A 27,008-nucleotide genomic window follows, 5' to 3' on the forward strand; every position below is an offset into this window, starting at 1 on the left:
GCCGCTCCGCGGCATGTGGGATCCTCCCAGACCGGGGCGCGAACCCGGTTCCCCTGCATCGGCAGGCGGACGCGCAACCGCTGCGCCACCAGGGAAGCCCCCGATAAGCACTTTAAATAAATTACTGATGTTACAATTACTCTCAGGATTAATCAGCAGCTCCCCTTTACCCTCCTCACCCCCCTCAGCCCTGCTCTGATGCCGACTGCCTTCCTGCTTTAGAATGTAGTGAGCAGGGACTTCCCTGCTGGTCTAGTGGTAAGGAATCCGCCTTACCATGAAGGGGACACGGGTTTGATCCCTGGTCAGGGAACTAAGATCCTACATGTCACAGGGCAACTAAGCCTGAGACACAACTACTGAGCTCTCATGCCTCAACTAGAGCCCGCGTGCTCTGGAACCTTTGCACCACAACTACGGAGACCACTCACCCTGGAACCTGCGTGCCACAGCTAGAGAGAGAAAACCCGAACACCACAACTAGAGAGAAGCCTTCTCACCACGACGAAGAGCCTGCACGCCGCGACGAAGACCCGATGCAGCCAAAAATAAATAAAAATAAATAACTGAATCATAAATCTTAAGGAAAAAAAAGAACCTAGTGAGCAAGTGAAAACCAGGTCTTGTCTGCTCTTCCTCAGGGAGACCTTCTCGTTCGTTCTGACCAACGTGGATGGCAGCAGGAAGATTGGCTACTGCAGGCGCCTCTTGGTTTGTGCAGCTCAGAACTGCCCCCTCCTCTCTGCATCCTGTTCTACTCCACAGCTGGGTTTGCTCAAGCCTCAGCTGCAAAAGCCAAGGCTCCCTGGCAGAGGTGGTTGTAGAGAGAGCACAGCCCAGTACCTGCTTCCATGTTAGTGCCCTGTGCCACCTCACAAGAATGGGGACACACGCCCCTCCTCACCCACCGTGGGCACCTTTGCTGCCATGCTTTGGTCTCTACTCTCCCCAGCTCGGGGGGAGGCTTCATTCTAACCCGCTCCCCACCCTCTCTATCCAGGCCTCGTTGACTTGGCCCCTGCCTCCCACAGCGTGGCCTGGGATTTGGACAACGAGGCTCAGTCCTTGGACTCTCAGGTCACTTTCATAGCGCCCTGCTCCCTAGCTGTTTCCTCATCTCTACAACACACTTGCTCCCTCTTTGCTCACCCCTGATACTGCTGGTGCCGATGCAGGCAGTGTTCGCCCTTGAGCCAATCAGCCCCCTCAAGGCCATTTTCTTTGGATTTCGGTGACCGTTCTGGCCTCCCTGCTGCCTCTCCCATGAGTGGGACCTCTGCACAGCCAGGTCTTTCTCCCTCCAGCCCACCATTCATCTTGGATCCCCCAGCCCCAGCCACCAGCCCTGTGCCCCATCAGCCCCAGTTGCGTAGAGGCCCTGGGGAGGCTGCAGCACTGAAGGAGCCTGTCTGTCCCTCCCTAGCCCGCCGGCCGTGGTCCTCGCCTCCCCAGGGTGTACTGCATCATCAGCTGCATTGGCTGCTTCGGCTTGTTCTCCAAGGTAGTGGTGGAACGGGATTCCTTGGGGCCGGTTGGGCCTGTTCAGCCTCCAGGTCCGCCTGGCTGCCTGCCCTGCCCGTGCTCCCTGTGCTCCTCCCCCACAGTCGGGGTCAGGCGAGGCACCCTGGGGAGATTCAGGCAGAGAGGTGATTGGGCTTGACTTGGCTTTAGGGAAAAGTAGGAACTGAAGCTAGAAAGCCCACTGCTCCCTGTCTAGTCAGGTAAGAATGCAGCTGGAGAGGGACATGGGTAGAGCTCCAGGTTAGGAATTGGGAGTTCCATTTCCTCATCTGTCAAATGCATGTAATGATCCCTCACCTTCCTATCTCATGGGTTGGTGTGAGGCTCAGATGACATGATACATGAAGAAGACAGAATGCTAAACAGATATAAAGACAATTATACAGTGGGGCTTGGGGGACTCACGCTGACTTCTTCCAGGGTAGAGGGGGAAGTTGAGGTCTCCAGGACTTCTGCTGGAGCTAATTTGAGTGCTAGTACTCCTGAGCTGGGATCAGAGAGGAGTCCTTCCGAATGTATGCGGCATGTCTTAGTGGCCAGATAAGAGCATCAGTGTGCTCTGCCCCAGGCAGGTCCCTTGAAGGATGAAGGTAATATACTCCATCAGCCTTGGCTTGGGTGGATGGTTCATCTGTGCAGGGTTCTGTGGATGAAGGCCATCCCTGGACTTGGGGAGTCTCTGGTGGAAGTTGGAGGGCAGAGTGGCACCCAAGAGGCCCAGCTTCTAGTATCCCACTCCATCTAGCACAAATGAACATGGTACCATCAGGGATGATGAGTTTACTCTAGAATGACTTCCAGGGGAAGGTAGCTCGTGCTGATGTTAGGAGAAGGAAGGAATATGGATCGGTAGAGAGAAGATGAAAAGAAGAAGGCTAGGAGAAAAAGCAGGTCTTGGGCAGGAGATAAACAGCAGACTGGTTTCTGCCAGGGAGGATAGAACCAGTTAAGGATTGGCGGGAGCAGCCTCACACATGAGATCTCAGCTACCAGCCTGGGAGCATCCCTTTGAGTCGTGTTTCCCGTGGTCCTCTTCCGTACAGATCCTGGATGAAGTGGAAAAGAGGCATCAGATCTCCATGGCAGCCATCTACCCATTCATGCAGGGCCTCCGAGAGGCAGCCTTCCCTGCTCCTGGGAAGACTGTCACCCTCAAGAGCTTCATCCCTGACTCGGGCACTGAGGTGGGTGAGCAAAATGGACAAGACCCTCCCTGACTGCAGGGGAAGTGTTCCTGTGGCACCTCTCATCACAGTGCTCCCAGTCACCAGGTTAACGTGCCGAGAAACTGAGCCAGACAGGCACTGGGGCTTGGCTCGAATTATTGGCGGCAGAGCTGAAAGTCAAACCCCAGTGTTCTAATCCTCCCAATCTGATGCTCACAAGGACCTAGTTACTGTTTAAGCCACCAAGACTTTTATTTATAATAAATAAACCATGTAAGCTGAGGCTCCTGGTATTAGGATGGCCTTTGCCCCCAGCCACCAAACTGCCACTTTTCCCCATTACCTCACTTATCTTCCTGGGTCTGTCCTATATCTCTACCTTATGGCCTCCACCAGTCTTTTCCTTATCACACATCCCCACCCCTGAGTCCCCACCCATGCCACAGTGGGGATGCTATTGTTTTAAGACACTAAGCAGACAAAGCAGCAAGTAGAACATTGTTGTTGTTTTTTTTAACATCTTTATTGGAGTATAATTGCTTTACAATGGTGTGTTAGTTTCTGCTTTACAACAAAGTGAATCAGTTATACATATACATATGTTCCCATATCTCTTCCCTCTTGCATCTCCCTCCCTCCCACCCTCCCTATCCCACCCCTCTAGGTGGTCACAAACCACCTAGCTGATCTCCCTGTGCCATGCGGCTGCATTGTTTCAAGAATTCCAGTCCTGACCCCTGGTACTCTGGATAATCTGTGTGTCCTCTGCTTCCCCATATCAGAATAAGGGGAGGGGCTAGGCTTGTTCACTTATTCAAAAAATAAAGTGTGGCAGGCTAGCTATGCACCAATTTATACTATTTTCTGGCTACCAAGCAGTAAATAAAATGAATGTGGTCCCTGACTTCATGGAGCTAAAAGTCTAAAGACTTAAATAAGTAAACACACAAATAAATAATTAAAAGTTGTATGATTGTGATGAAAAGAAAACAGGATGCTACATGGGAAAATGATGAGAAACATAGGTTGACACCTTGCATTAGGTGGCCAGTGAAGGCCTCTGAGACATAAAGGAGGATAAGAATGAAGAGAGAAAATATTGTAAATCAACTATACTTCAATAAAAAACTAAAAAGTTAATTTTTTTTAAAAAGAGTGAAAGGCCACCCAGGGGAGGGAAGAACCTCCAGCGAGAAAGAGCATGACATGCTCAAGGAACGGAAAGGAGTTGATGTGGGGAAGCGAGGTGAGGCAGGTGGTGAGAGAGGTGGGCCTTGTGGGCCACGTAGGGGATTACATCGGTGTCATCCTCAGAGCGTAGGGAAACCATGGGTGGATTTTTAGCAGTGGGGAGGCACGGTCAGATGTACTCCTTTGGGGAAGATAGGGTGGAGGCTGGTAGAGACCCAGCTTTCCGGGGTTTGTGTGATTTTTCAGTGTGGTGACTCCCCCTCTCTCTGGTTTCCCCACAGTTCATTTCGCTGACGCGGCCCCTGGACTCCCACCTAGAGCACGTGGATTTTAGTTCTCTGTTGCGCTGTCTCAGTTTTGAGCAGATTCTTCAGATCTTTGCCTCTGCAGTGCTGGAGAGAAAAATCATCTTCCTGGCAGAAGGTCTCAGGTTGGTCCAGCCACCAAGCGGGGTCACCTCAACTGACTGGCATCCCTGGGTTCCAAGGAATAGACCGGAGGGTTCTCAAAGGAAATCAGGCTGTAGGACCTGTGTGCTCCCCACCCTCCTGCCACCCTGCCTTGATCTGCACTAAGCCTAGAAAATAGCTGTTATAATTCCCTGTTTCTGCCTCCAAACTTGATCACTGCCTAAGCCTGAAGGAGGTTTGTGATTTAGCTCTGAGAAATACATGAAGTATTCCCGTGACAGCCCAGGAGGAGACCAGTTAGGGTGGATGCAGACATGATTCTGCTCTTGAAAGGCTGAGGGAGGACAGGGCAGGAAGTCATATAGTGGTATGGAGGTCAAGCACACTATCCTTAGTGGCAAACACATGTCATTTGTCCATTTATTCACTCATTCAACAAACGCTTATTGTGTGTCAACTGTTTACCAGATGCCAAGCATCAGGAAGATACAGACAAATAAGACATGGTCCTAGACCTTAAGGGAATGTAGAATTATCCCCATTTGAAAAGAAAGCACAGATAGTGAAATCAGCAGAACAAAGTTCAGGTTCTTTTCCTCTGCCTTTAGCTACATGGTGTTCCTTAGGTTAGGTTCTTAACTTCTTGAAGTCATGATCTCCTTATCTGTAAAATGGAGATCTGTAGCTACTTCATAAGGGTGTGGTAAGGATTAAATGAAGTAATGCACATTAGGTAACTAGCACTCTACCAGGCACACACTGGTAAGTGCTAGCAGTTTTTCTTAATAATAAGTTCATAGTTGAGTATATCCCTGTGTATAGTTGAAGCAGAATAATATCATGTCTTGGTCTCTACCTCTTAGGGGCTTCAAGTCTGAGAAAGACATGGGGAGATGTGTGACAGAATAGAGAAGGGAGAAAAATCGTAAGACAGTAGAACGTTGACCTATTTATGTCTCGGGATGGAGAAAGGTGCTTATATTGGGCTGACAATCCTGGTTTTATCTTTTAGGGAAGAAGAAGAAAAGGATATTAGGGACCCAAATGTTAGGCCAGAGGGCCAGGTGAATGTTATGGGTTTTAAAGGAAAGGAAGCTTGGGCAGGCAATGGGGGTCTGTGGGTTGAAAATTCTGTAAAAATCAGTGATAACCAAAAAGGCACCAGTTGTAGGCCAATCGTTGTGGGAAGTGGTGTAATCTTTTGCTTTGGAAGTAGCTCTTCCACTCTCTGGCCCTGTAGGGAACTGAGAAGTTTCTGTCACAGCTGGAGCTGGGATTCTGGCCTTTTCCCCCTAAGATCAGTGTTTAGGAAGTGAAGGGGACTCTGGCCTGGACATGGGCAAAGGCCGGCAAGACTCATCTCTCAGGCGTTAACTTTCTTCAGGGAGACTCCACCACTCCCCACTTCCTTCCTACACTGAGTGTTTCAGATCTCTGCAGCTCAGGCAGGAAGGGGACTTCCAGTCAGCCCAAGCCTTGGCGAGACTCTCAGAGACTCCATCTTTCTAACTCAGGAAGTGCGAGCTCCATACCAAGAGCTGAAACAAGGTTTCTGCATCTGTGTTTTGATTGGCTTTGGCTTTGGGGTAATTTGGAGAAATGAAGAGCCATGAAAGCCAGTGGAAAATAGAGAAGACAGAAAGGGGGGTTGTGTGTGTGTGTTGGAGGGGCAAAGGGGGGAGGGATTGGGGGAGCTGGGCCCAAGTTGTGACTTAGGCAGTAATTACACAGGGAATGCTTCATTGGGAAGGGTGGAGGAGCCACTTCTGTGGGACTTTCCGGGTAGGAATTGCTGGTCAGAGGTTCCTGGAATCCAGGAATTTCCCAAGCAAACTCAGGCACCAACCTGGTAACTTGAAATAACCACGAGTGGTCAGAGGGAGCTGTGAGAGTTAAAGACTCAGGATGAGACATAAGGAGGAAATAGGCTTGACCTCTCTGCTGCACCCCAATGTTTACACGTTCGTCTCCTTAACTACACTGAGTTCCTTAAAAGCAGAGCCAGTCTTACACTCCTGGTATCCACATCCTTAGCACAGTGATAAGCACAGAGAAGGGACTCGAACAATGAAGCCATTTCTTCTTCCCTCCCCTTTTAGAGTCACTCCCCCGGCACCCCTCACCCCCCGCCCACCACGGAAGTGAGTTGAGAAGACTAACTGGGAAAAGAAGGATCAAACAGAGGCCCCATCCTTGATGAGAGGAGCCTCAGCCTCTCCCAGTTTCTTTACCTTTCCTCCCAGCTACAAGTAGTCACAAGCTCTGTGACCGGCATGGCTCCCAGACTTGCTTTTATAGGCAGCATGAGCAGCTGCTGTCAGTGGTGGGCTGTAGTGGTGGGTCCTTGGGGGTGGAGGTGCAGGGAGGCCCCTCTGACTCTCACTCTCTGTGCCCTGTCCCCAGCACACTGTCTCAGTGCATCCATGCTGCTGCGGCGCTGCTCTACCCCTTCAGCTGGGCCCACACCTACATCCCTGTTGTCCCCGAGAGCCTTCTGGCCACTGTCTGCTGCCCCACTCCCTTCATGGTTGGAGTCCAAATGCGCTTTCGGCAGGAGGTTATGGAGAGCCCCATGGAAGAGGTATGATGCCGCAAGAAGAGGGCATGATTTGGAGCCAGGCAGACCTGGATCCGGATCCCAGCTCTGCTACTAACAGCTGGGTGATTTTGCCGCAAGTTGTTTAACCTCTTTAAGCCTGAGCTTCCTCATCTGTAATATCGGAATGACTATGTTCAGTTCCTAGGGATCCTAGGGGGAAAAAATCTGCATAACGCAGGCACCTAGCCTGGTGCCTGACATATAGGTGATACTCAATAAGTGTCTGCTCCCTCCTCCTGAATGATTTCCCTGGGCTTAAGGGGCAGCACGTGGCTTATTCAGGGCTCACCCAACTGTCCTAGGCCAGCTAGTCCTAATGAGCAGGCCCCAGGTGTCCCATTTTTCTTCTGAATGGACGAGCACAGCTGGTCTATACAACAGCTGGTCTATACAATACACACACCCCACTGGGGGCTGTTCATGGTGCTTAGAAGTGAACTGACATAGCCTTCCTGCAAACAATGAGTCTTGAAACTGCAGATTATTTTTTTGTAGCAAGGGTCATCTTTCTGATTAGCTCAGAGCTCAGTTGGCTAATGAGGATATAGGTCCAAATTCCCTTTGATCTCTGTCAGCTTCTTATTTCTTGGCAGTGCCTCCAGATACACCAGAAAGCTCAGTGGTGAAAATAGGCATTAATAACATAAATCTATCTCCAGGGTTGGAAGAACAACTCAAAACATGTGCTTTGCTTGAGTTGTCAATAGGAACTTTCAAGAGATAGCACGTGATTATAATTTCAAGCCAGAAGAGCTACTTAGGTTTGTCTGCACGGGCTAACCACTGACTCCCTCTGTGTAGAAAAAGGGCCTACCAAGGGGAGAGGCAGGGCCTAGTGGTAAGCTATTGAAGGCTTGCAACCCACCCTAGTGGGAGGACTTCCTCCATTTACATAAGAAGTATCTGAGGTCCAGAGAACTCAACTGAGTTATCTGAAGCCACACAGGCAAGGATGGAATCTAGCACAGCTAGAACCAAAGCCTTTCTTCCACAGAGTGCTGCTGGGAGGTAAAGAAGCAGGCTCTGTTTCCCTTCCTTGCTTTGCTGGCCCGCTCAACCCTCCTCCGGACTGCTGAGTACACATGCCCTTTGAGCCAGTATTTGCCTTGTGACTAACTGGGACAGAGTATCAGCCCCATGTTTAGCAATGACTTAAAATGCCCCATACCCAGAAGTTATGAAACTTCCTGATGCTACAGCTCCATCTCCTCGGAAGCTGTGGCTCTTCCTCCACTGGCCTGGCGGGAAGACACCCGAAGGCTACTCAGACTCCGGCTGCTGCTCTGTAAGAGCCTTTGGCCTATTTTATTCCTCTGCAGCTGCTCCGTGAAATGGGCAGGGGGTGAGGAAGGGAGAGGGCTAGGGGCCAGGGAAGGGGAGGGGGATTCCCTGACTCCCCACGTCCATTCTCTGGAAGGGATCGCTTGACAGACAGTCTTTCCAAGTACTGGAAAGACTTCTGGGAACAACTTCACAAAAAATTTCTTCACACACTCTTACCTCCCAGCCCTCGAAGTAAACAGCCTGCCCTGAGTGAAGGCATCTGAGCCTATGTATACAAGTGGTTTCAGGCCTGAACTAGTTCAACTTTTCTCCCGTGATGATGGATAATTACAGTGCTTGCTCTGTCTCTCGGCACACTTCCCAGTTCCTCTCTTTCTTTTTATTTGGGAGAAGGGAGCATGCAGGGGTCACTCACCCACCTGTCAAGACCAAGGGTCACAAACTGAAAAGAGGGACCCAGCAAGCATTTAAATGGCCAACACAGGCTTTGGGGGATTATGACAAACTGCTGAGCACAGGCCTTGACTAAAGGGGGCAGCTGTAACTCAGTTCCATCTATATATGGATCAGTGTTAGAGCTCCTGACTTTTCAGGAGAAGCCCCAAATCCAAATTTTATGTGAAATTTTCCAATTTAAATATTGGAAACTAATTCAATTATTTAAAAATTCTCTGAGGCAAAAAGAAACAGATCTGTAGGTTGGAATCCAACCAGCAGGATGCCTGTTTGTCATCTCTAGTCTGGACTGAAGGCCTCTCAGGCAATGATGGAGCTGATACTAGAGCTCAGGTCTCCCAAGTTCCAGCCCTGTGCTTGTCCTACCTGCAGCCTATAGACACAGGTTACTGCCTTTCCTTCCCTCTTCCTGTTGACCCTGGGCTCATTTCCTCCTCTTGCTGTTTCCTCCTGGAAGGCCCAAAGCTCTGTGGGCGTTTTAAAAATGGAACTCCAGGCAATTGTACATAAAGTTGTAAGCATTAAAAAAATCAAAAGATGTCCATCCCTGTCCTAAAGCTGACCAGAAGGAAGGGAGTTGAAGGAGAGTTGTAGGGAGAAAGATGCAGTCCCAAGGACAGCACAACCTAGGCTTGGAAACTGTTCTATTCGTTAGCAGTATCACCTCAGGCAGCTTAGCTTCTTTGGGTCTGTTTCCTCATCTGCAGAACAGGCACAGTACCTGCCTCTACAGGAGCATTGGGAAGATTAGATGAGATAAAGTGTGCAAAGCACCATGTGTGCCATGTACTAAATGTTGCATATATAGAAGCCATTACCATGATCAATGTTTTATTAAGGGAGTGACTGGCTATGGTTTACCCATATTGTATATTCCATTTTCCTTAGCTCTCTCCTGTTTCCTGCTTCCTACACCCTCACACCCTTTTCCCAGGAAGGAGGGGGTGGTGAGAAAGGAGAGTATCAGACAGGAAATGAGAATTGAAGGTGCTGATTTTATTGCTACTTGGGCTGAAAGTTACAACCACAGGCAGAAATGGAGAAAAGGGAAGAGATCAAGCAGTTCTGTGTTTTTTTCAGGTCCTGTTGGTGAATCTTTGTGAAGGAACCTTCTTAATGTCAGTAAGTGTCTGGGTTCAGATCCCCTGCAGACCCACCAGCAATTCAATTGCTCTAGTCTCATTGATGTTCCACTTTAACAAACTTTAAGTACTTTTGTTGAGTGAGAATCCAGGCTAACAAGATCTCTCCTCTTTCAAGGAGCCCATGACAAAGACAGATGACTTCACAAGGCAGTCAGTGTTAGTGCCTTTAGGGCAAAGATATAAACCAAGCACCAGAGGGACAGAGAAACTTGCTAGTGTTTATAGAGTCAAAGCTTCTGTTGCTTCTCTTCTATGTGGCCAATTATCCTGGGGGGGAAGAGTGGGGTGTAGAATTCATCCCCACCTCACACTCTCTGCCAATACTTCACTCCACACCTCCTCCCTGACTGCTTAACCTCTGAGCTGCCTCTGTCGTCTCCTAGGTTGGTGATGAAAAAGACATCCTACCACCCAAGCTTCAGGAGGACATCTTAGAATCTCTTGGTCAGGGGATCAAGGGGTCACAGAGTAAGTCCTAGGCTCCTCTTATTTTGGCTTTCTCCTAAGAGCTTGAGGGCATGATTCCCAATAATTCCCTTCCAGAACTAAAACAAATTCACTCAGCAGTCCTGGGCTAGTCCCAGAGGCCTTGATTCTAGGGCGAGTATGAGATTTTATTCTTCCAAAGCAATGGTGAACCCATATCTAGTCTCCCATTTTAATCAGTCAATCAGTAGTTATGAACCCTACCTCACCCCTTCTCCAAGAGCTTTCAGCTTGCAATAAAAGCCACTGGAGGTAAGAGTGGGTAGTTTCATCCTTCCACTATCCTGAGATGGTCTCTGTTCCCTGCAGCTTCTGAACAAATCAATGAGCATGTTTCAGGCCCTTTTGTGCAGTTCTTTGTCAAGACTGTGGGCCACTATGCTTCCTACATCAAGCGGGAAGCAAACGGGCAAGGCCACTTCCAAGAACGGGCCTTCTATAAGGCTCTGACCTCCAAGGCCAACCGCCGATTTGTGAAGAAGTTTGTGAAGACACAGCTCTTTTCCCTTTTCATCCAGGAAGCTGAGAAGAGCAAGAACCCTCCTGCAGGTATACAGTGACAGGCCCCTATCAATCCAAGCCCAGAGGGTCACTGCCTCCAAGTCAGGTGTGGCCCTATGATGAAGGGGAGGGGAGGAAAGAGCATTTCTCTCTAGAGGCCCACAAAAATAGCTGTAATCTTACCAAGTGGGGCTGGAAGGAAAGAACCTGAAGCCTAAGAAAATGCCTCCTGGGCTGATACTTTTGCAGAAGTTGCTGTTCATCAGCCAGCAGGAGGCTGTATGCTCTTTGTTTTAGTCTGGAGCTAATTCCTACTAATTATTATTTGTTTTAGGCCCCCTCTGGGGCCAAATCAAATACGTGTATCTCCAAAGGCCTGTGAGGGCTTGGGCATCCTGGCAGGAATGTGGGTGTAGTCAGGGAGCGTGGACAGCAGAGAGGATATTCCTGACCCTCACTCCTGAGCTCACCTTAAGTCTGCCTGGCCAGATTAGATGTCTCTAACACGTGTATCTGAACCCACAGGCTATTTCCAACAGAAAATACTTGAATACGAGGAACGGAAGAAACAGAAGAAACCAAAGGAAAAGACTTTGAAATAAGAGCTGTGGTGAACAGAAGTGACTAGACCTATAGGCCAGTTGTGGACTTTGGCCCCTGCCAACATGGTAGGATGTGAAGCTCTCAGCCCGCAGAATCCACAGCCTTCTTCCGAGTCCTGGTAACCAGGTCTCGCTTCAAGTTGGTGTCTTGAGTTTGGGATCCCTGGAATCAGCTTTCTCAAGACTTTGGAAGGCTCTGACCTCTGTGCTCACAGAGCTGGGCACAAAGCTGCCTTTCCTGCAGAGGTGACACCGGGCAGGAAACAGTAGTAGAGGTGTTGTAGAGTCTTAGAAGTTGCTGTAACTGCCCTCTTCCAGGAACCTCTCTTACAAAATCCTCAAAAGAGAAAGCAGTTGTGGCCCAAAGGCTCAGTTTCTCCACATAAAAGAAGAGGTCTGTGGACATGTGAGGATAAGAATAAAGACGAAAATCTTCTTGTTCTTTAAATGTGTATCTCTGGCTTCCACTATGGAGAGAAAACCAGGAAAACAAGGCAATAGATGTGAGAATAAACTGCACTAGAAGTAGAGGACCTGGCAATAGTGCCCAGAACTCTGGGACTGTTTGGAGTGGTGGAATTACAGGGGTCAGCAGAGCCTTCTAATAGGAAGGGTGAGGGATACTGGTAAAAGCAGCAACAGCACTGGGGACATGGCAGCAGTTCTTGGTTCTAGTTCGGTGTGCTGTCCAGAATCCTGGGAGGAAAGGCTGCTAGCCAGAGTGAAGCATTTGCAGTCGAGTAACTTGAGGGTAGGAATTTCAGTTGACAGAAGCCAGTGAAGAACACTACACTGTTTCCATCAATAGGTCTGTCTGCCCATCACTTCCAGTTTGGAACTTTCCATTTTAGACATCCTACTTCCAACTTCAATATTTTGAGAAGCCCAGTTCAACTCTTTAGCTAAAGGTAGAGGGATCCCCGCATTGACATTTTTTCTCTTTGAGAAAAGAGAATCAAAATCTTAGAAGTCCAAATGAGTTTAGTAGCCACCTGGTCCTTCTTCCCTCTGTATCTCTACGGACGGTTTCTGTTTAAACACTGTAAGGGATGGGAAACTTTTAGAAGCATCTTGTTTTTCAAAAATTCCATCTTTTTAATGTGTGTATGTGAGTGTGGCCCTCAGAGGCCCCTGCATTCTGTACAAAGAACACAAATGTTGTTGGAGGGTGGGATGGGGACTAGGGTTACCAAATTGAAGTTAAAGCCAATATAATTTTATTTTAGGGTCACAGAGACCTACTGCAGGTGGCACATGTTCTACCGTCCACATGCCACCCCTAACTATGCTGCTACTCTTCACAGCTTCCAAGAGTTATTGCACCTTTTTAGGTAGTTTATGGCAGTGGTTCCTAAGCCTAGTTGTAACTCAAAAGGTTTAACAAGGACTGGAATCCGGGGGAGCTTATGAAAATATGAGGCCCCATCTCAAACCTACCAAATATCTCTAGAGATAGGACCTGGGAACCTGTATTTTTAAAAATTCTTCAGATGATTTTGATACCTAATCAGGTATCAAAATCATATACAATATGATCACAAGAAGAATTAGGACCAGCTGAGGTTTACTATAAAAGTACCCTTGATATGATGAGGATGGTTATCTAGAGCTGAAGGAAGCACACACCAAATACCTGAACGTCTTCCAGATTTCCTTTACGCTGAAAAAGATTCTAGAACCTCAGTTTGTAGCTTCAGCCCACTAAAACCTAGTGTGGTGTAGGAGAGAACAATGGATTAGGATTCAGAAGATCTAGATTCTAGTCCCCATTTGGAAAAGGAGTAACTGTTGTGACACTGGTATGCCATTTAGCTTCTCCAGACCTCAATTTCCACTGCAGGTAATTAACATTTGCTCTATCTAATATAATAAGACAATGACATAACTTTAGTTAATTATCCCTCCTTCTTTTTCCTTTGTCCTAGCTTGTAACATTTGATCTGCCCTAGCATTTTCCTGTATGTACTTCTCTACCCCAGATGCTGGAGAAGTTGCTAGCAAGCAAAGGCAGTGAGAAACTTCCCCTTCCTGCTACATTCTAGCAAAGAAATGAAAGGTTTCACAGTCATTGCTAATCAAGATTACATGGAATTGATGAAATCATTAAAAGTGCAAGGAAGAGTTCTGGTTGCCAGGCAAGGCAGCACAGCTATTGTGTATCCATGATTACGGAAACAGGGTATAAATAAAAATCAATAATAAGATACCTCATTTTAGTCAATAGTGTAAACCTTTTCCGCTTGTCTCCCTCTTCATTCAAGCAACTGAAGTATATACAATGGAAACAGATCTGGTTTATAGTTACTGAGGACACCTGGTTTTCATTTCAAACTGTTGTATAGATACTGAGTAGCCAGAAAAGGAGAGTGCAAATTTTCAATAATTGCCTAGAGAGGCCCAAGCCTCTCTAATTAAAAATCTGGGGGAAGGGTTTGAGATTCCTAGACCAGGTGACTATTAAACCCCTTTGGACTTTTAAGATTATGATTCTGTTTTCTCAAAGGGAAAAAATGATTTATAATCTCAAGGGTGACAACCACAACCAAAAAAATCTACCAAGAGGGAAAATGAACATAGCACTCCTATGTTTTAAGTTAAACAGTTTTATACAAAATAGAAAGGTCACAGGACATATAATGATGATGTAGCTGACTGAATTTCCTCATTTATTAAAGAATAGAAATAAATTTTTTTCTTAAAAATGACATTAAAACTTAGTTTATCTTTCCACTGAATAAAACTGAGAAGAAGACTGGCTTTCAGATCATATATTTATTTAAAAAAATAAAATGGATCGACAAAGTTACCACATTATTATGCATGCTAACAGGATTTCCCAAGCCCATGATACCATTTCTTGAGCAATAAAAAAAATGACTTCCTCTATAATGTAAAGATAGGAAACCTTTCAATCCAAATTCAAGATCTTTATCACTAGGTTCCACCTCACAAGATATATCTGTGCCACAAGCTGAGCTCCTCAGTAAAGAAAGCTTGAGAAGATACTAAACAAGGACGTCACTAAAAGATGATGATTTGTTAAAATTATAAAGCAACCATCTTTTGGCCTGCAAATATTCTACATTAGAAATCTCGACCGCTGGGGATCTGCTCCCCATGACAATTTTACTATGAATCCAGGATAATTACAAACACATGGCATTTTTTTCTTGCATGCTTTCTTGGGCCAACCCTGTTTGACAACATGTACAATTTATGGGATGGAACTTGAAATTCCCATTCTCACACAGGGATAGTTAAGGAGTGTTACCAATAACAAAGAATAAAAGTTATATATAACGTTGGTTATTATAAATTATATTTGTTCTTAACCACCCCATTCTCCTTAATATGCTCAGATTCTTTCGGGCAGAAAACATGAGCTTCCTATAACATCAATTACATCATTAATGATGATTAGAATGAGCTGTAGAGACCTTGATTCTGAAGACATGTATGTGCAGGTGAGACGCAATCTGATTGCAAACACTGACACAGTAGCGAATCAAATCAAAGAAAGAGAAGACCTAAAAAAGAAAAAAGAGAGAGGTACTATTAGATTCTCAGGAATCTGCTTAGGCCATCCCTAAGATTCCTGAAAGCCAAGAGGAGAGGCTTCTTTCTTCTCTTCTTTTGAAATTCACCTTCAATTCCATGAAATTTAATAACTCAACTTCCTCAAAGATTTTTCCTTTACACCAAGGAGCAACAAACTTAGTGAATATTTTAGGCTTTGTGGACCATACTCTCTTTGTCACAACTGCTCAACTCTGCCACTGTAGCATGAAAGCAGCCACAGACAATGCATAAATGAATGGCCATGACTGTGTTCCAATAAAACTATTTACAAAAACTGGCCATTGGCCCACAGGCTGTAGTCTGCCAACTCCTGCTTTACACTTAGAAATATGGAATTTATGAGCCAGGATGTAGGTAGGACTAATAAGAATAATACAAAAACTGACTCAAAGATGAAGCCATGAGGAACTCCCACGAAGTCCCATAAATGTGGTTTTCTAGTATTCTAAATCATTATAATTATATGATCTATCTCTCAGGACTGGCCCACTGAAACAAGAAAACAAGTAACCTCCAAATCATGAAATAGAACACAGTACAAAACTTACCAGGGCTATCCAAAGTACAATATATTCATCAATAAAGCTGTTAAAATATTGGTCCAGAAACAAAAGTGCTGGACCTATGAATGCTGTGTCATGCAAATGCATTTCACTTTTAGTCATGTGTGCCACCTATGAATAAAGAGAATTGGTGATGTAGGCAGGCATTTTCATATTAAAGCAATTGTGAGCTACACAGTAAATCAGTATTGTGATCAAATATCAAGTTTCAAGAACTCTTTAGCAATATCTGTTGAATTTTCAAAACTAAAAAAAACAACACAAAGTGGGTGTGAAAGCTATACACTGAAGGTATATACCATGCCAACTAAGTCCCCCTAAATATGCTTTTCACGAGGAGCCTTAACTTGAGTGTACAGAATGAGAATGAAGAATGTGGATAGAAAGAAGAGTTGTAGAGGTTTAAGGAGCTTCTGGTAATCTCAAATTGTAGCTTCACGTAAGAGTAAAAATGGCTCCCATACTGACATCAAGAGATTTTGATTAGAGGACAGCAAACTCTAGCACTGCTTAGGAAATTATGAAATGAAAACTATGGCCATAAAACCAAAATAAGATGAAAGTTAAAAAGAAAACAGACAAAAACTCTGGTGCTTACCACAAGCTTATTGGTGATTTTGGCAGATACAAAACCAAATGTCAATATATAAAGACAGGGATGCTTTTCAAAAAGCTGAACTGCTGATTTCTTGTAGATCATTGCAGCTAATGTAATTACCGATCCAATATGGAGAAAAGGAGAAAGGACACTTGTTCCCTGTACAGAGTAAAGAGAAGTGAGGAGTTAGTGGTATTCTATACCGATTTGCTTGATGGAAGACATATCAACTTGAAGTTCTAAGAACATCACGGTGTCTGAGAGCCAGCAGTTTTTATAACTGAATACCAGAACAGCTAAGGAAAAGCAGCAGCATGGATTAGTTAGGCACAAACTGAGGATGTTACTTAAGAGGCCAGACATTTTACAAAGCAGATTGCACTTAAAAAAATATATATATATGTGTATAAAAGTGTGTGTCTGCATGCACAAAAAATATGCAAATATAAGCATATAAATGTATACATGTGTAAATAAAACTGAGAAGTTTCAGGGTTTTTCTTCTTTAAGACTAAGTGGAAACTCTCAATTAACAATGATTTTAATTAATTCAAATAACTATTCAAATGAAAAACAAAGCGACTAGCACAATCATTGGAAATCTTAAGAAATACTTACTGCTATCGTTGATCCATTTTTTCCAACACCACCTGTGAAGATTACACGGAAGTAATTTGTACAGGAAAATATGGTCCCTGCTACAGTACAAAGTGCAGGAAAAATTTTCATTTGAATATTCAGCACTGGAATCTTTAATGGGTAGAGAGAGAAAACAATTAATATATATATAAATCAAAATAAGAAAACAAAGCAAACATTTGATTCATATTCTGATATATTCTCCATTCCTTCTAGTTTAGTAAATACTTAAATTGATGGAAGTTTCCCTAACCTTTCCATTATAAACAATATAAAAAGTCTCAAGAAATGAGAGACTACATAAAAATTAATCTGACTTCTGATACCAACTTTAAAAAAAGAACTGATCCAACTTTATTAGTTCGTGTCATAGCTAAATAAAGTTCACCTAATGCATCCCAGAAATGTGGCAATAATGAACCAGGCTATCTTCTGGCCTTTTAATAAAAGAAGTGTATTTTTCCTTTATCTTTGTGCATTTTTTGAACTCTACTGCTAAATCTGTAATTCGTTACTAATTGTTATGAGGGAAAGCATGGAGCATAAAGGACTAGAAATATTTGCAACTAGATTTAAAACATCTGCAAACTAGAGAATTCCCAATTCCAAACTGTTAGAATACAGGCAGCTAGTAAAAGTAGAGAGCAACTAAGAAGGCATTCATATTCAAGGAGCTTCTGTAATCTCAAATTGTAGCTTCACGTAAGAGTAAAAACAGCTCCCATGTTGATGTCAAGAGATTCTGATTGGAGCAGAGCAAACTCAGGGACAGGACGAAAAATATGTGAAACACACCCAAGCAGGTACAGCTCTATAATTGTGAATCCAAAACTTTAACATATAAGTTTACTTTTCAGAAGAAGTATATAATAAATTTTTACAGTATACTGGAAATATGAATTGATTTACTACCTAAAGTAAGGGGGGCTGAGTGCATTGAGATCATGTATCTAACCTTGTGAACAGAATATACCTCATTTAAAATGAAATACACTTGTATAATACTAAATCTTAAAAATCATTTAAGATTTTCTTTCTTTTTGCACATCTCTATTTAGCTTTTCTGAAGTCTCCAATTTTGTCCAATATGGATTGAAAAGAAAGGAATAGTAAAATGATATATTCTATTAAGCGAAACAAATGACTCTAGGAATAAGATTCCAAAAGCCCACAGTAGTTTAATAGGCAATGAGTTCTTACAATGAAGACATTTTAATCAGGGCTGTCTACACTTTATGGGGATGCCATCTGCTTACACTTTTAAAATCAAATAAGAATGTGACACTTCCTATTTTTTGTATGTATAAAACCCCAGTAAAATGGATATAAAATTTAATGTTTAGCTACTCTATTTCTTTAAAACTCTCAAAAACTCAGTTTATTTACACAACTCTATGACCTCTTGCAAAACTGCAGTCTAAAAATAAAGGGAAATCAACTATTCAAATTTCAAGTTGTACTGTGGCAGTGTTTAATTTTCTAAAATGAAATAGGTCAACTTAAAAATTAAGCTCAGAACTTCACAGAGCATCTTAAATTGTCTCCTTCTTCTCTAACTGATCTCCAAACCCTACAGTCCAAATTCAAAGCTTGTTTTCAATAAAGGAGAAAATCAACACCATGGTTGCTTTGAACTCCAAGAGATTTTTTTGCTCCAGTTCAGAAAACTAAGGATATTACAATCTAAGTCTGATGCACCTGGCTGAAATTCAATATTCTGTCTAGTTTCCTTTTCCCTCCAAAGACAAAGGACCTGTCTGGCAAAGGAGGAAATACTACACTCACTTAGATTTCAAAAGAAGTGAAGCATTAATCCATTACAGGGGCATGCCTGTATTAAGGCCAGGGCACTAAACAAGTGCCAACTCTAGTGTAGCAGTAATCTGTGCCACAATTGAACTGCATTGCATCACAACTGTATTTAAAATTTGGTGAAAATGCTGTAGGATCATGGAAATTTTTGCTCTCTGAAAGAACAAAGGATAAACAGCAACATTACAAAAGCCAGGCAAATTAGTAAATGGCTTGGACCACAAACCAAGTAAGCAAGCTACAGACGTACGGGCAAAGAATCATAAACGTTCTTAGGGCCCTCTTCACTTCTGTCATATATGATAGCTACATACACCAAAACATAAGCTCCTGAATGTAGGTTTATGTTTGAATTGATTTTTATATTCTCTCTAGAACCCTGCATATTATAGGTGCTCAGTATAAACTTATCAAATAGATTAAGATGTTCTCCCTTTCTCTCTCTAAGTAGAATGTCTTTTTTGAAATACTACGAAGACACACCTTGCCCCCACATTAAGAAGGAAAAAGGAAGTTAGCTACAAGAAAATCTGAGGCAACGTGAAGGGAAAGCGGAAGTCAGAGGAACCCCAAGTCTCACCAGGTGATCACTTAAAAATCAGCACTGACTCAATCACTTTTAAAAAGTATTAAAAGTATTGCAATTTTCACCTCACACTCAAGATCAAGAAGGGTGGACACATTGTCCTTCCCAATCTTTCTCTTTCTGTCCTCATCCTCCTGGAACATATCCAGGGTGATCAAAGTGCATCCACTCTATAGAAACAGCCAGAAAGCTGTACTAAAAACACTTTTATCTCAGGCCTACCCAGAATGTCCATAGTCTTTGAGACTGGGAAGAATAAGAACTCCCTTGGGTCATGGTGTCTGCTCTACAGCTAGGGTAAAATCCTCTAGATTCATGCCATAAAATTATGTAGCCAAATAATATCAATCTAATGTAGTTCATTTTTCAGAGATTAAAAAAAATCTTAAATTCTCAGGTGTACCAGATTAAATGGACACAGGTTTTGGTTTAATCGTTTGGATTAATGCAGAGTATCAGTTACTAAGCTGTTAGACTAGTTTTCTTATGAGCATAATAAAATATTCTTACAGGCTTTGTAAATTTCAGCAGAAACAAAGTATCATTTTGAGATTAGATATTTCCTTCCAAAGAATGTGGGAATGCCTGTTTATAATGTCTGATTTAGTTAAGTATAAAGCCACCACTTAAGTCTTTTAGTTTAAGAATGAGATACAAATAACTTACACTATATAGCAAGTCTTCAGTTCTACCTAATGAATTCTGAAACTTCACCTGTAGTAACACCCACCATTTGCCTTAACTGGATTCCAGAAGGTGTCTCCTGGTTTAATACACATTTTAATCAACTACTACTTTTTTTTTAAATTTTTATCTTTGGCTGCGTTGGGTCTTTGTTGCTGCACGTGGGCTTTCTCTAGTTGTGTCGAGAGGGGGCTACTCTTTGTTGTGGTGCGTGGGCTTCTCATTGCGGTGGCTTCTCTTGTTGCGGAGCATAGGCTCTAGGCACACTGGCTTCAGTAGTTGCAGCACATGGGCCATAGAACACGTGGGCTTCAGTAGTTGCAGCACATGGGCTCAGTAGTTGTGGCCTGCGGGCTCTAGAGCGCAAGCTCAGTAGTTACGGCGCACGGGCTTAGTTGCTCCGTGGCATGTGGGATCTTCCCGGACCAGGGGTCAAACCTGTGTCCCCTGCATTGTCAGGTGGATTCTTAACCACTGCGCCGCCAGGGAAGTCCTCAGCTACTACTTTTAAAAGAATCAAATGTCAGTGAAAGTAACTGTGAGGGGATTTTATGGGTCCCTTCCAAAGTGATGACATTCTTTTTTTAAAGAGTTATATATATGATAGAAGATAGTTCCAAGACATCCCAAAAGGATATATTCTTTTAGGGAAGCAATACACAAAAAGTCTTGTTTTTTGCAATGTGTAAACCATATACTAACTTTTGTGCATGAAAATAATTTCTTTCCGTAAAAAATGGGGGGGGACCAAAACACAAACCATGCACACACAAAAAACCCAACCAACCAAAACCAACAAAAACTAACTACAACCTTTGGTAAAAAAACATTTCTTTGAATTAAAAAAAAAAAAGGCAAGAAATGGGTAATCAATAAGCAGTAGATAGAAATCATTTACCTTTGCAAAACAGCTGATTTTCTAAAATCAGCTTTAAGAAGACATTTGCACTGTTTTTGTTTGTTTTTACTATAAAGTTGCTTTCTTAAATACCAGTAAAAGTCTTTTAAAGAGGATTTGGAAGGCAATTTCCATTTTATGGCCTCAACCTCAAAAGAGATAAAAATTTCACAGCTGGGCCCTAAATAAATATCTACTCTCCATTTTGGCACACAAATAAATCAGAGCACTGCAAGTAGTAGTCTTTCCTGAACGAACACAATGCAATTCAAAACAGCATATTCAGCAATGAGCCCATAGGGCCAAGAATAAAGAAAAAAAGAAATACAATGGTTTGAAGTCAATTATAGGAATCTGTACTGAAATCTGCTCAAAGAACCCAGAGTATTTCTCTAAGACTCCAAATATCACCAGAAGGGTCAAGTCCTTTCCTTTTATTTATTTTATTTATTTATTTTTTTTTGCGGTACGCGGGCCTCTCACTGTTGTGGCCTCTCCTGTTGCAGAGCACAGGCTCTGGACGTGCAGGCTCAGCGGCCATGGCCCACAGGCCCAGCCGCTCTGTGGCATGTGGGATCTTCCCGGACCGGGGCACGAACCCATGTCCCCTGCATGGGCAGGCGGACTCTCAACCACTGCACCACCAGGGAAGCCCCTTTCCTTTTATTTTAATGATGGTAACAGTAGAACCAATGATGCTAATAATAAGACAGTGGCCCATGAATCTTTTTCCCTACTGCAACCTCCATTTCAGTCTTGGATCTGAGAGTTCCTCAGATTACTTTTTTAAAACATATAATAAAAAAGAATGATTATATTATCTTAATTGCCAATAAAGATAGGACAAAATATTTGATCCTTTTAAAAGAAAAAAAAATTACATCTGTTATGTACATGTACAGATTGTGTGTATAAATCCTAATAAAGAAAGGTGACAAGTTTACCTGAAGCAAATTTACTACCAGGCACCACCTAAAAATTATGGATATGTGTATAGCCTGCGTGAATAAATAACTGCACTGAAAACAATGCTTTCTGTACCTCCATACTGATACAGATAATTAGGGATATATACCTGATGCTGACTTGATTTTGGATGATTAAGCCAGAAATCCCATTTTTTTTGTTATTGATATGCTGAAACATTAAAGGTAATTTATATGTGTGTAAGATATGCAAAATAATTTTGGTGGGGGAGAGATCTTGGTATAAAACACAAAGCCTATGAAAATAATAATCAATATAGTGAAGAAATTTTAAAAAATTAAGTGGGAGGTAGGCTTTAGGCTTTATTACCTAGTTTCAGGAAAAGAAAATCTTTTCTTTCCTTCTTCTACAGCCAAATTGTTTAAAACTATTAATTATTTAATAGTTTTATAGCTATTTATAACTGTTAACTATTTAACCTACACAGAGAAAAGTAATAACATTCTAGTGAAATCTGAGATCTATAGATATAGATCTATATGTATACAGTGTGTATGTATCTATAGACCTCAGATTTCACTAGAGACAATATTGACTTTTGAGACTAATATGTAAAAAAAGATGTGATTTTGAATGATATTATGTACATGAATGAACAGTTTCAGAATTTTCCTGGTTGACTATGGATTATCTTTATTCCTTCATCTTCTCCCTCCTCACAATGCTATCCTCCCAACAAAAGGCATTCAACAATTTCTGGTAATAGATACTTAGGGAAGCATGTTAATTACACTTCCTTAAGTATCTAATTTACCATCATAACGTGAGTTAGGTAAGGGAAAAATCTTGTTCAGTAAATTTCCTTATACTTTAAAATTAATCTGATTTTTAAGAACTGTGTTTGTTTAGGAGTAGCAAACCTTCCAACTGTAAGAGCAGCAACAACTTCTATTGAGGGCTCATTATTTGATAGGCACTGGTCTTAGTGCTTTACATACACTCATTTAATACACAAAATAACCTTATAAGACAGGTACTATTATTGTCTTCATTTTACAGAGAAGAAAACTAAGCCACAAGAGTTGAATAACAGATCAAGTTCATACAGTAGGCAGTGGAGCCAGGATCAAACTCAGGCAGTCTGGTTCCTGAGACTGTGTTCTTGGTCCCCGTATTATATATATTATATTCGCTCTTTCAGAAGTTTGTGGAAAAGAACTTGTTTTTGTAGGGGTGACTGTATTTCAAGACAAATTGAAAATCAAGGTCCTGGCTTGTGAAAACAATCCTAAGGCACTGATTTCAATAAGCACTTACTCTGTTTGGGGCCAGAGTTAATTTACTACCAAAATTTGTTATTCAGCTTTAAGCATACAACGGAGAAACTAGTAGACTCGTGTAGCTCAGAAAGAGAAGAAAAGATTTGGTTTAATCTTGTCATCGGTTAACTTGATACACTACCTGCTGTTTCCTCAGCTGTAAAATAGGACAACAAATAATAATTCTGATAGCCTTCAAAAATAACCCTGAAATGGACCTACTGTACAACATAACTCCAAGTAGTAAAATTCACTATGCCCTAAAGAGAAGTTTGTGTCCTATCATAGCTGTGACTTTTTGTTTTCAGAAAGAATAAAATAATTTTACATATCATCCTTTAATTGGATTATACTATATTAGAAAAACACAAGCAAAAGACAACATGCATTACATGGGATACACAATGTGCAGAGTTACCATAGATTGCCAAAAAGGTGGTCCTCCAATCACTGCCAGCAAATGCATGATTATTATGAAGATTTGCACTTCAGTCACATCAATTCTGATTAGGTACAAAAAATCCAAAAAAGCAGAATTACTCAAAACAATTTCAAGTTAATTACTTGCAAGCTTAGCAGCATTCCTCTATCATGCACAATAGAAAAAAATCTCAAATATTGAGGAAAGGGGAAAAGGAGGTGTCAAAAATTTGTTATGAGCAAAATCAAATAAAATCCAGAGCGTTTTAATTTAATTTGATGAATTTCACAGAGCAATAAAAACCCCTCCTTTCTAAAGAAAATTTCTGACTCATTGAAGTTGGGCTGAAACTACAGTTTAACCTTTCTCACCAAAAAAAAAAAAAAAAAAAAAAAGGAAAAAAGAAAAGAAAAGAAGTGTGTGTGTATTAAATTTTGAATGTCAAGCAGAGGATTGCATTGTACTGCTATATAATATGAGATCTTGAAATAAGTGCTTTGTAGTACCAAATGGAAGAAATGGTGAGCTTTTACTAAAGTAACATAAATCTCTGAAACCTTGGCAAAACTTACTGCCCTTTAGATATATTCATTCAATGCCTTTCATGATATGGGTGTGAAAAAAAAAATTCACCCAATTCTCAATCAAATTCTTATGCTTATTAGGTCAACTAATCTAAGACATCTGGAAAGAAGATACTGAAAGCAGCCAAGAATTAGCTTTGAGGTTGCTGAAAATGATCTTACAGTCAAGAAGAGACAAACCTGGTACAAAAACAGGGCAGTAGAAATTAGAAGACTGAAAGTCTGAAAAAAGAATATGGGCATATTCTGAAGACTGAGGAGCAAAGCAAAAACTGGTGTTCCTTTCCCTCTGTAAACTAGCACTTTTTATAATCTTGAGATTGTCATTCTCAGATTACTGGATCCAAATGCCTTTTAATTTTACTGATTTACCCTACAGATATGTTTGCACAAAATGTCTGTACAAGGTTATTTATCACAGCATTATTAATAGTTGCAAAACTTTAAAAATATCTCTCAATGAGGGAGTAGTTATAGAAATTATGGTACTTCCATACAATGAACTATTGAGTAGCTTTTAAAAAAAGAGGGGTAGCTCTCTAGTGGTGACATGGAAAAATATCAAAGTTATATTAGGTGAAGAAAAATGCTGCAGAATGTGTATATGAACTTTTTGCGTAAAAAAAGAAGAAAAATAATATTACATTTTAATTTTTGCTGATAATTACATAACAAATTTCTGGAAAGATACATTATAAACTAAGAACAGTGGGTACCTATTGGAGAGGACAGTGTGGGAACTGGACAGCTGGAGATGAGGATGAGGAGACTGTTCACTGCATACCTTTTTTATAATGTTAGTTTTTAAACAAAGTGAATAATTTATCTATTAAGAAGGTAAACTTAAAAAAAAGTCAATCTAAGAAAACTGATAGCAACAACAGCAAGGGGGTTCAAATCCCAGAGTAGAACAGAGCCCCCATTTCTAAAATTGATACTTCAAGCAGACAATCTATCATGTGAGCTTAAGATATGTAAGTTTTATGCTCATAATAAATAACCAGATTGAAACCAGTCTCTCACAACTAAAAAAAATATCTTTGATTGCTCAAGAATGTTTTTTAAATAGAAGCATATTAAGCTGCAAATATATAGTGATGTAGTTATCTTGATATACACATTTATTGAAAAAAAAATGGACTGAATTAGGCTCAAAAGAATCTGTAGAGCTGACCTGGTGAGTGATGTTGCCAATAAGGGGAATTACACTCAGTAGCAGACTCAGGAGACTAAGCAGGTGTCAAAGATGATCGACTCTGTCTTGGGTGGAGGAGGGTAGACATCTTACAACATTTTGCTGGATATGTGAAGTAGCCTTTTGGGAGGGGAAGGGCCAGAAGTATAGAATTACAAAATAAAAATGGAGGGAACCTCATGCAATTAATCTTTGTACCTTGGATGAATGTAAGTAAAAGAGATTAGGAAACATGAAAGATCTTTACAAAGCCCAAATTGGGATTCCTGGGAAATTTTTATGGATTAGCCTGTTTGGAAATTTTGGAAGACAGAATTCTGTAAACCGTTCAGATACTATCACTGAATTTAGATCAACAATGCCTTAAAGTTAGGAGGGAGAGCCAGGGAAAACTTACTTACCAGTTGGTAATTAGTTAAGAACATTTTTTCCTGTGTGATTATCTGAGTTAGTGGAATACTCTGTATTCCAGGATAAAGCCCTCCTGCTCTGAATCATGAGAATTGTCTATCACCACTTCTGGATGTGTGGCTCTAATCTTTACTGTCAATGAAAAAACGTGCAGTGCGAGGCCATCCCGAAAGAGAGAAACTAAGCAAGCTAAGTGGGACAGGTGGCAGAAATGATTAACAGTGAACAAGAGTTAACGATTCTGTTTAGAAGAGAAGTGGTTACCTGACAGTCCATTTTTCCACCCTTCCACTAAGAAGTCTCTCAATATGGGTTGAATTTACTGTAACACATATTAGGAGGGGGCTCATTTTATGCTTTTTGGCTATGCAGGAAAGACATAATTATCTAGACGGAGAATATTATATAAGGCAGGAATTTGGCATTTCTGTAGTCACTTGTTATTTTCAAAATAATAACATGGGTGATAATATTTACAAGTGTTGGAACTATTTCTCTAAAACAAACAAACAAAATCAACCTCCACAACACCACCAAAAATAAGCACTTCAAGGGACAAGGGCTATGTGGTAGAAAACCACCTAAAACACCAGAGTGACTTTTCAAAAAGACATGGGAAAACAAATCTCTTAACTATAGCATTAGATTTTCACAGCCTAAAAGTTTCAGATGGGGGAAATTAGACGATAATAAACATAATTTTCTATAACCATGAAAGTATTTAAATATCTTGACTGGTATTGCTTAAATAATTTCTTATTTCTACTTTATTTTAGTATAGGTTTTGTCAAAGGATAAAAAGAACTTCCCCAACTGCTGTGGATAATCCATGAGTACTCTGGTCAGAACACACTTAAATCACTACAACAAGCCAGCAACAAACAACCCATTCTGATGGTTGTCACAGAAGAAAGATGGAGAAAAGCAAACCAGTTGTGGAGATTGAGCTCTCCCATTTTTCTGACAGGGAAGCTGTAAGTGTGGCAGTCCACAGAGAAAATAACCTTCAACACTCAGAACAAATCCCTTGGGCCCATCACTCCTTACAACATCCTAACGTCAACTGATTAAGAGGTAAAGATATCAAGGCGTCCTAAATAAATATGAGTAATTTTAACTTCTGAACAAGAAATAGAAGCTTTCTAGTTGGAGTGAGGATCCTAGGGAGGCTTCATAACCAGAGAAAGACAGCTTAAAAAGTTCCCTGATCAGGACAGTTATTACATGAGAAGTACAGCTTTTAAAAGTGATTAAGGGGTGCAACAACTCCAAACCATCTAAGTTAGCTAACTATAAAGAAAATTTCTATTTTGAATGTCTCATTTTTATTTCTTAGTGTTCAGAGAGATTCCTAACAAATGCATTTGGCTTGAATTCCAACAAGACTCAGCATTAACTGAGGAATGTGAAGGGATTTAACTGACATTCTGT

The 27,008-nt window shown here is 41.8% G+C and overlaps 2 protein-coding genes across 11 annotated transcripts in view; one reads left to right on the top strand and one right to left on the bottom strand.

Annotated features, from left to right (window-relative positions):
• The window catches only part of DENND2D (DENN domain containing 2D), an 18,778-nt gene extending 6,969 nt beyond the window's left edge, over positions 1–11,809 (top strand). For 2 of the 3 annotated variants that reach the window (XM_007101691.4, XM_007101690.4), the window contains exons 4-12: positions 642–711; positions 1,424–1,501; positions 2,565–2,705; positions 4,160–4,308; positions 6,692–6,869; positions 9,708–9,749; positions 10,156–10,240; positions 10,568–10,807; positions 11,285–11,809. In XM_007101691.4, the coding sequence (XP_007101753.1) occupies positions 642–711; positions 1,424–1,501; positions 2,565–2,705; positions 4,160–4,308; positions 6,692–6,869; positions 9,708–9,749; positions 10,156–10,240; positions 10,568–10,807; positions 11,285–11,361 (1,060 nt within the window). In that variant the 3' untranslated portion in view covers positions 11,362–11,809. The remainder of the gene's footprint in view (positions 1–641; positions 712–1,423; positions 1,502–2,564; positions 2,706–4,159; positions 4,309–6,691; positions 6,870–9,707; positions 9,750–10,155; positions 10,241–10,567; positions 10,808–11,284) is intronic. The other variant, XM_028489014.2, reaches the window with a different exon arrangement.
• The window catches only part of CEPT1 (choline/ethanolamine phosphotransferase 1), a 38,963-nt gene continuing 23,712 nt past the window's right edge, over positions 11,758–27,008 (bottom strand). For 5 of the 8 annotated variants that reach the window (XM_007101692.3, XM_007101693.4, XM_028489016.2 and 2 more), the window contains 5 exons: positions 23,385–23,469; positions 16,720–16,851; positions 16,102–16,260; positions 15,489–15,614; positions 14,668–14,888 (listed from right to left, as the gene is read on the bottom strand). In XM_007101692.3, the coding sequence (XP_007101754.2) occupies positions 14,769–14,888; positions 15,489–15,614; positions 16,102–16,260; positions 16,720–16,851; positions 23,385–23,469 (622 nt within the window). In that variant the 3' untranslated portion in view covers positions 14,668–14,768. Of the gene's footprint in view, positions 11,829–11,884; positions 13,070–14,667; positions 14,889–15,488; positions 15,615–16,101; positions 16,261–16,719; positions 16,852–23,384; positions 23,470–27,008 lie in introns of those variants that run through there. The other 3 variants (XM_055084385.1, XM_055084386.1, XM_028489019.2) reach the window with 3 other exon arrangements.

Source organism: Physeter macrocephalus, chromosome 4, assembly GCF_002837175.3.
Source record: "Physeter macrocephalus isolate SW-GA chromosome 4, ASM283717v5, whole genome shotgun sequence".
NCBI lineage: Eukaryota > Metazoa > Chordata > Mammalia > Artiodactyla > Physeteridae > Physeter > Physeter macrocephalus.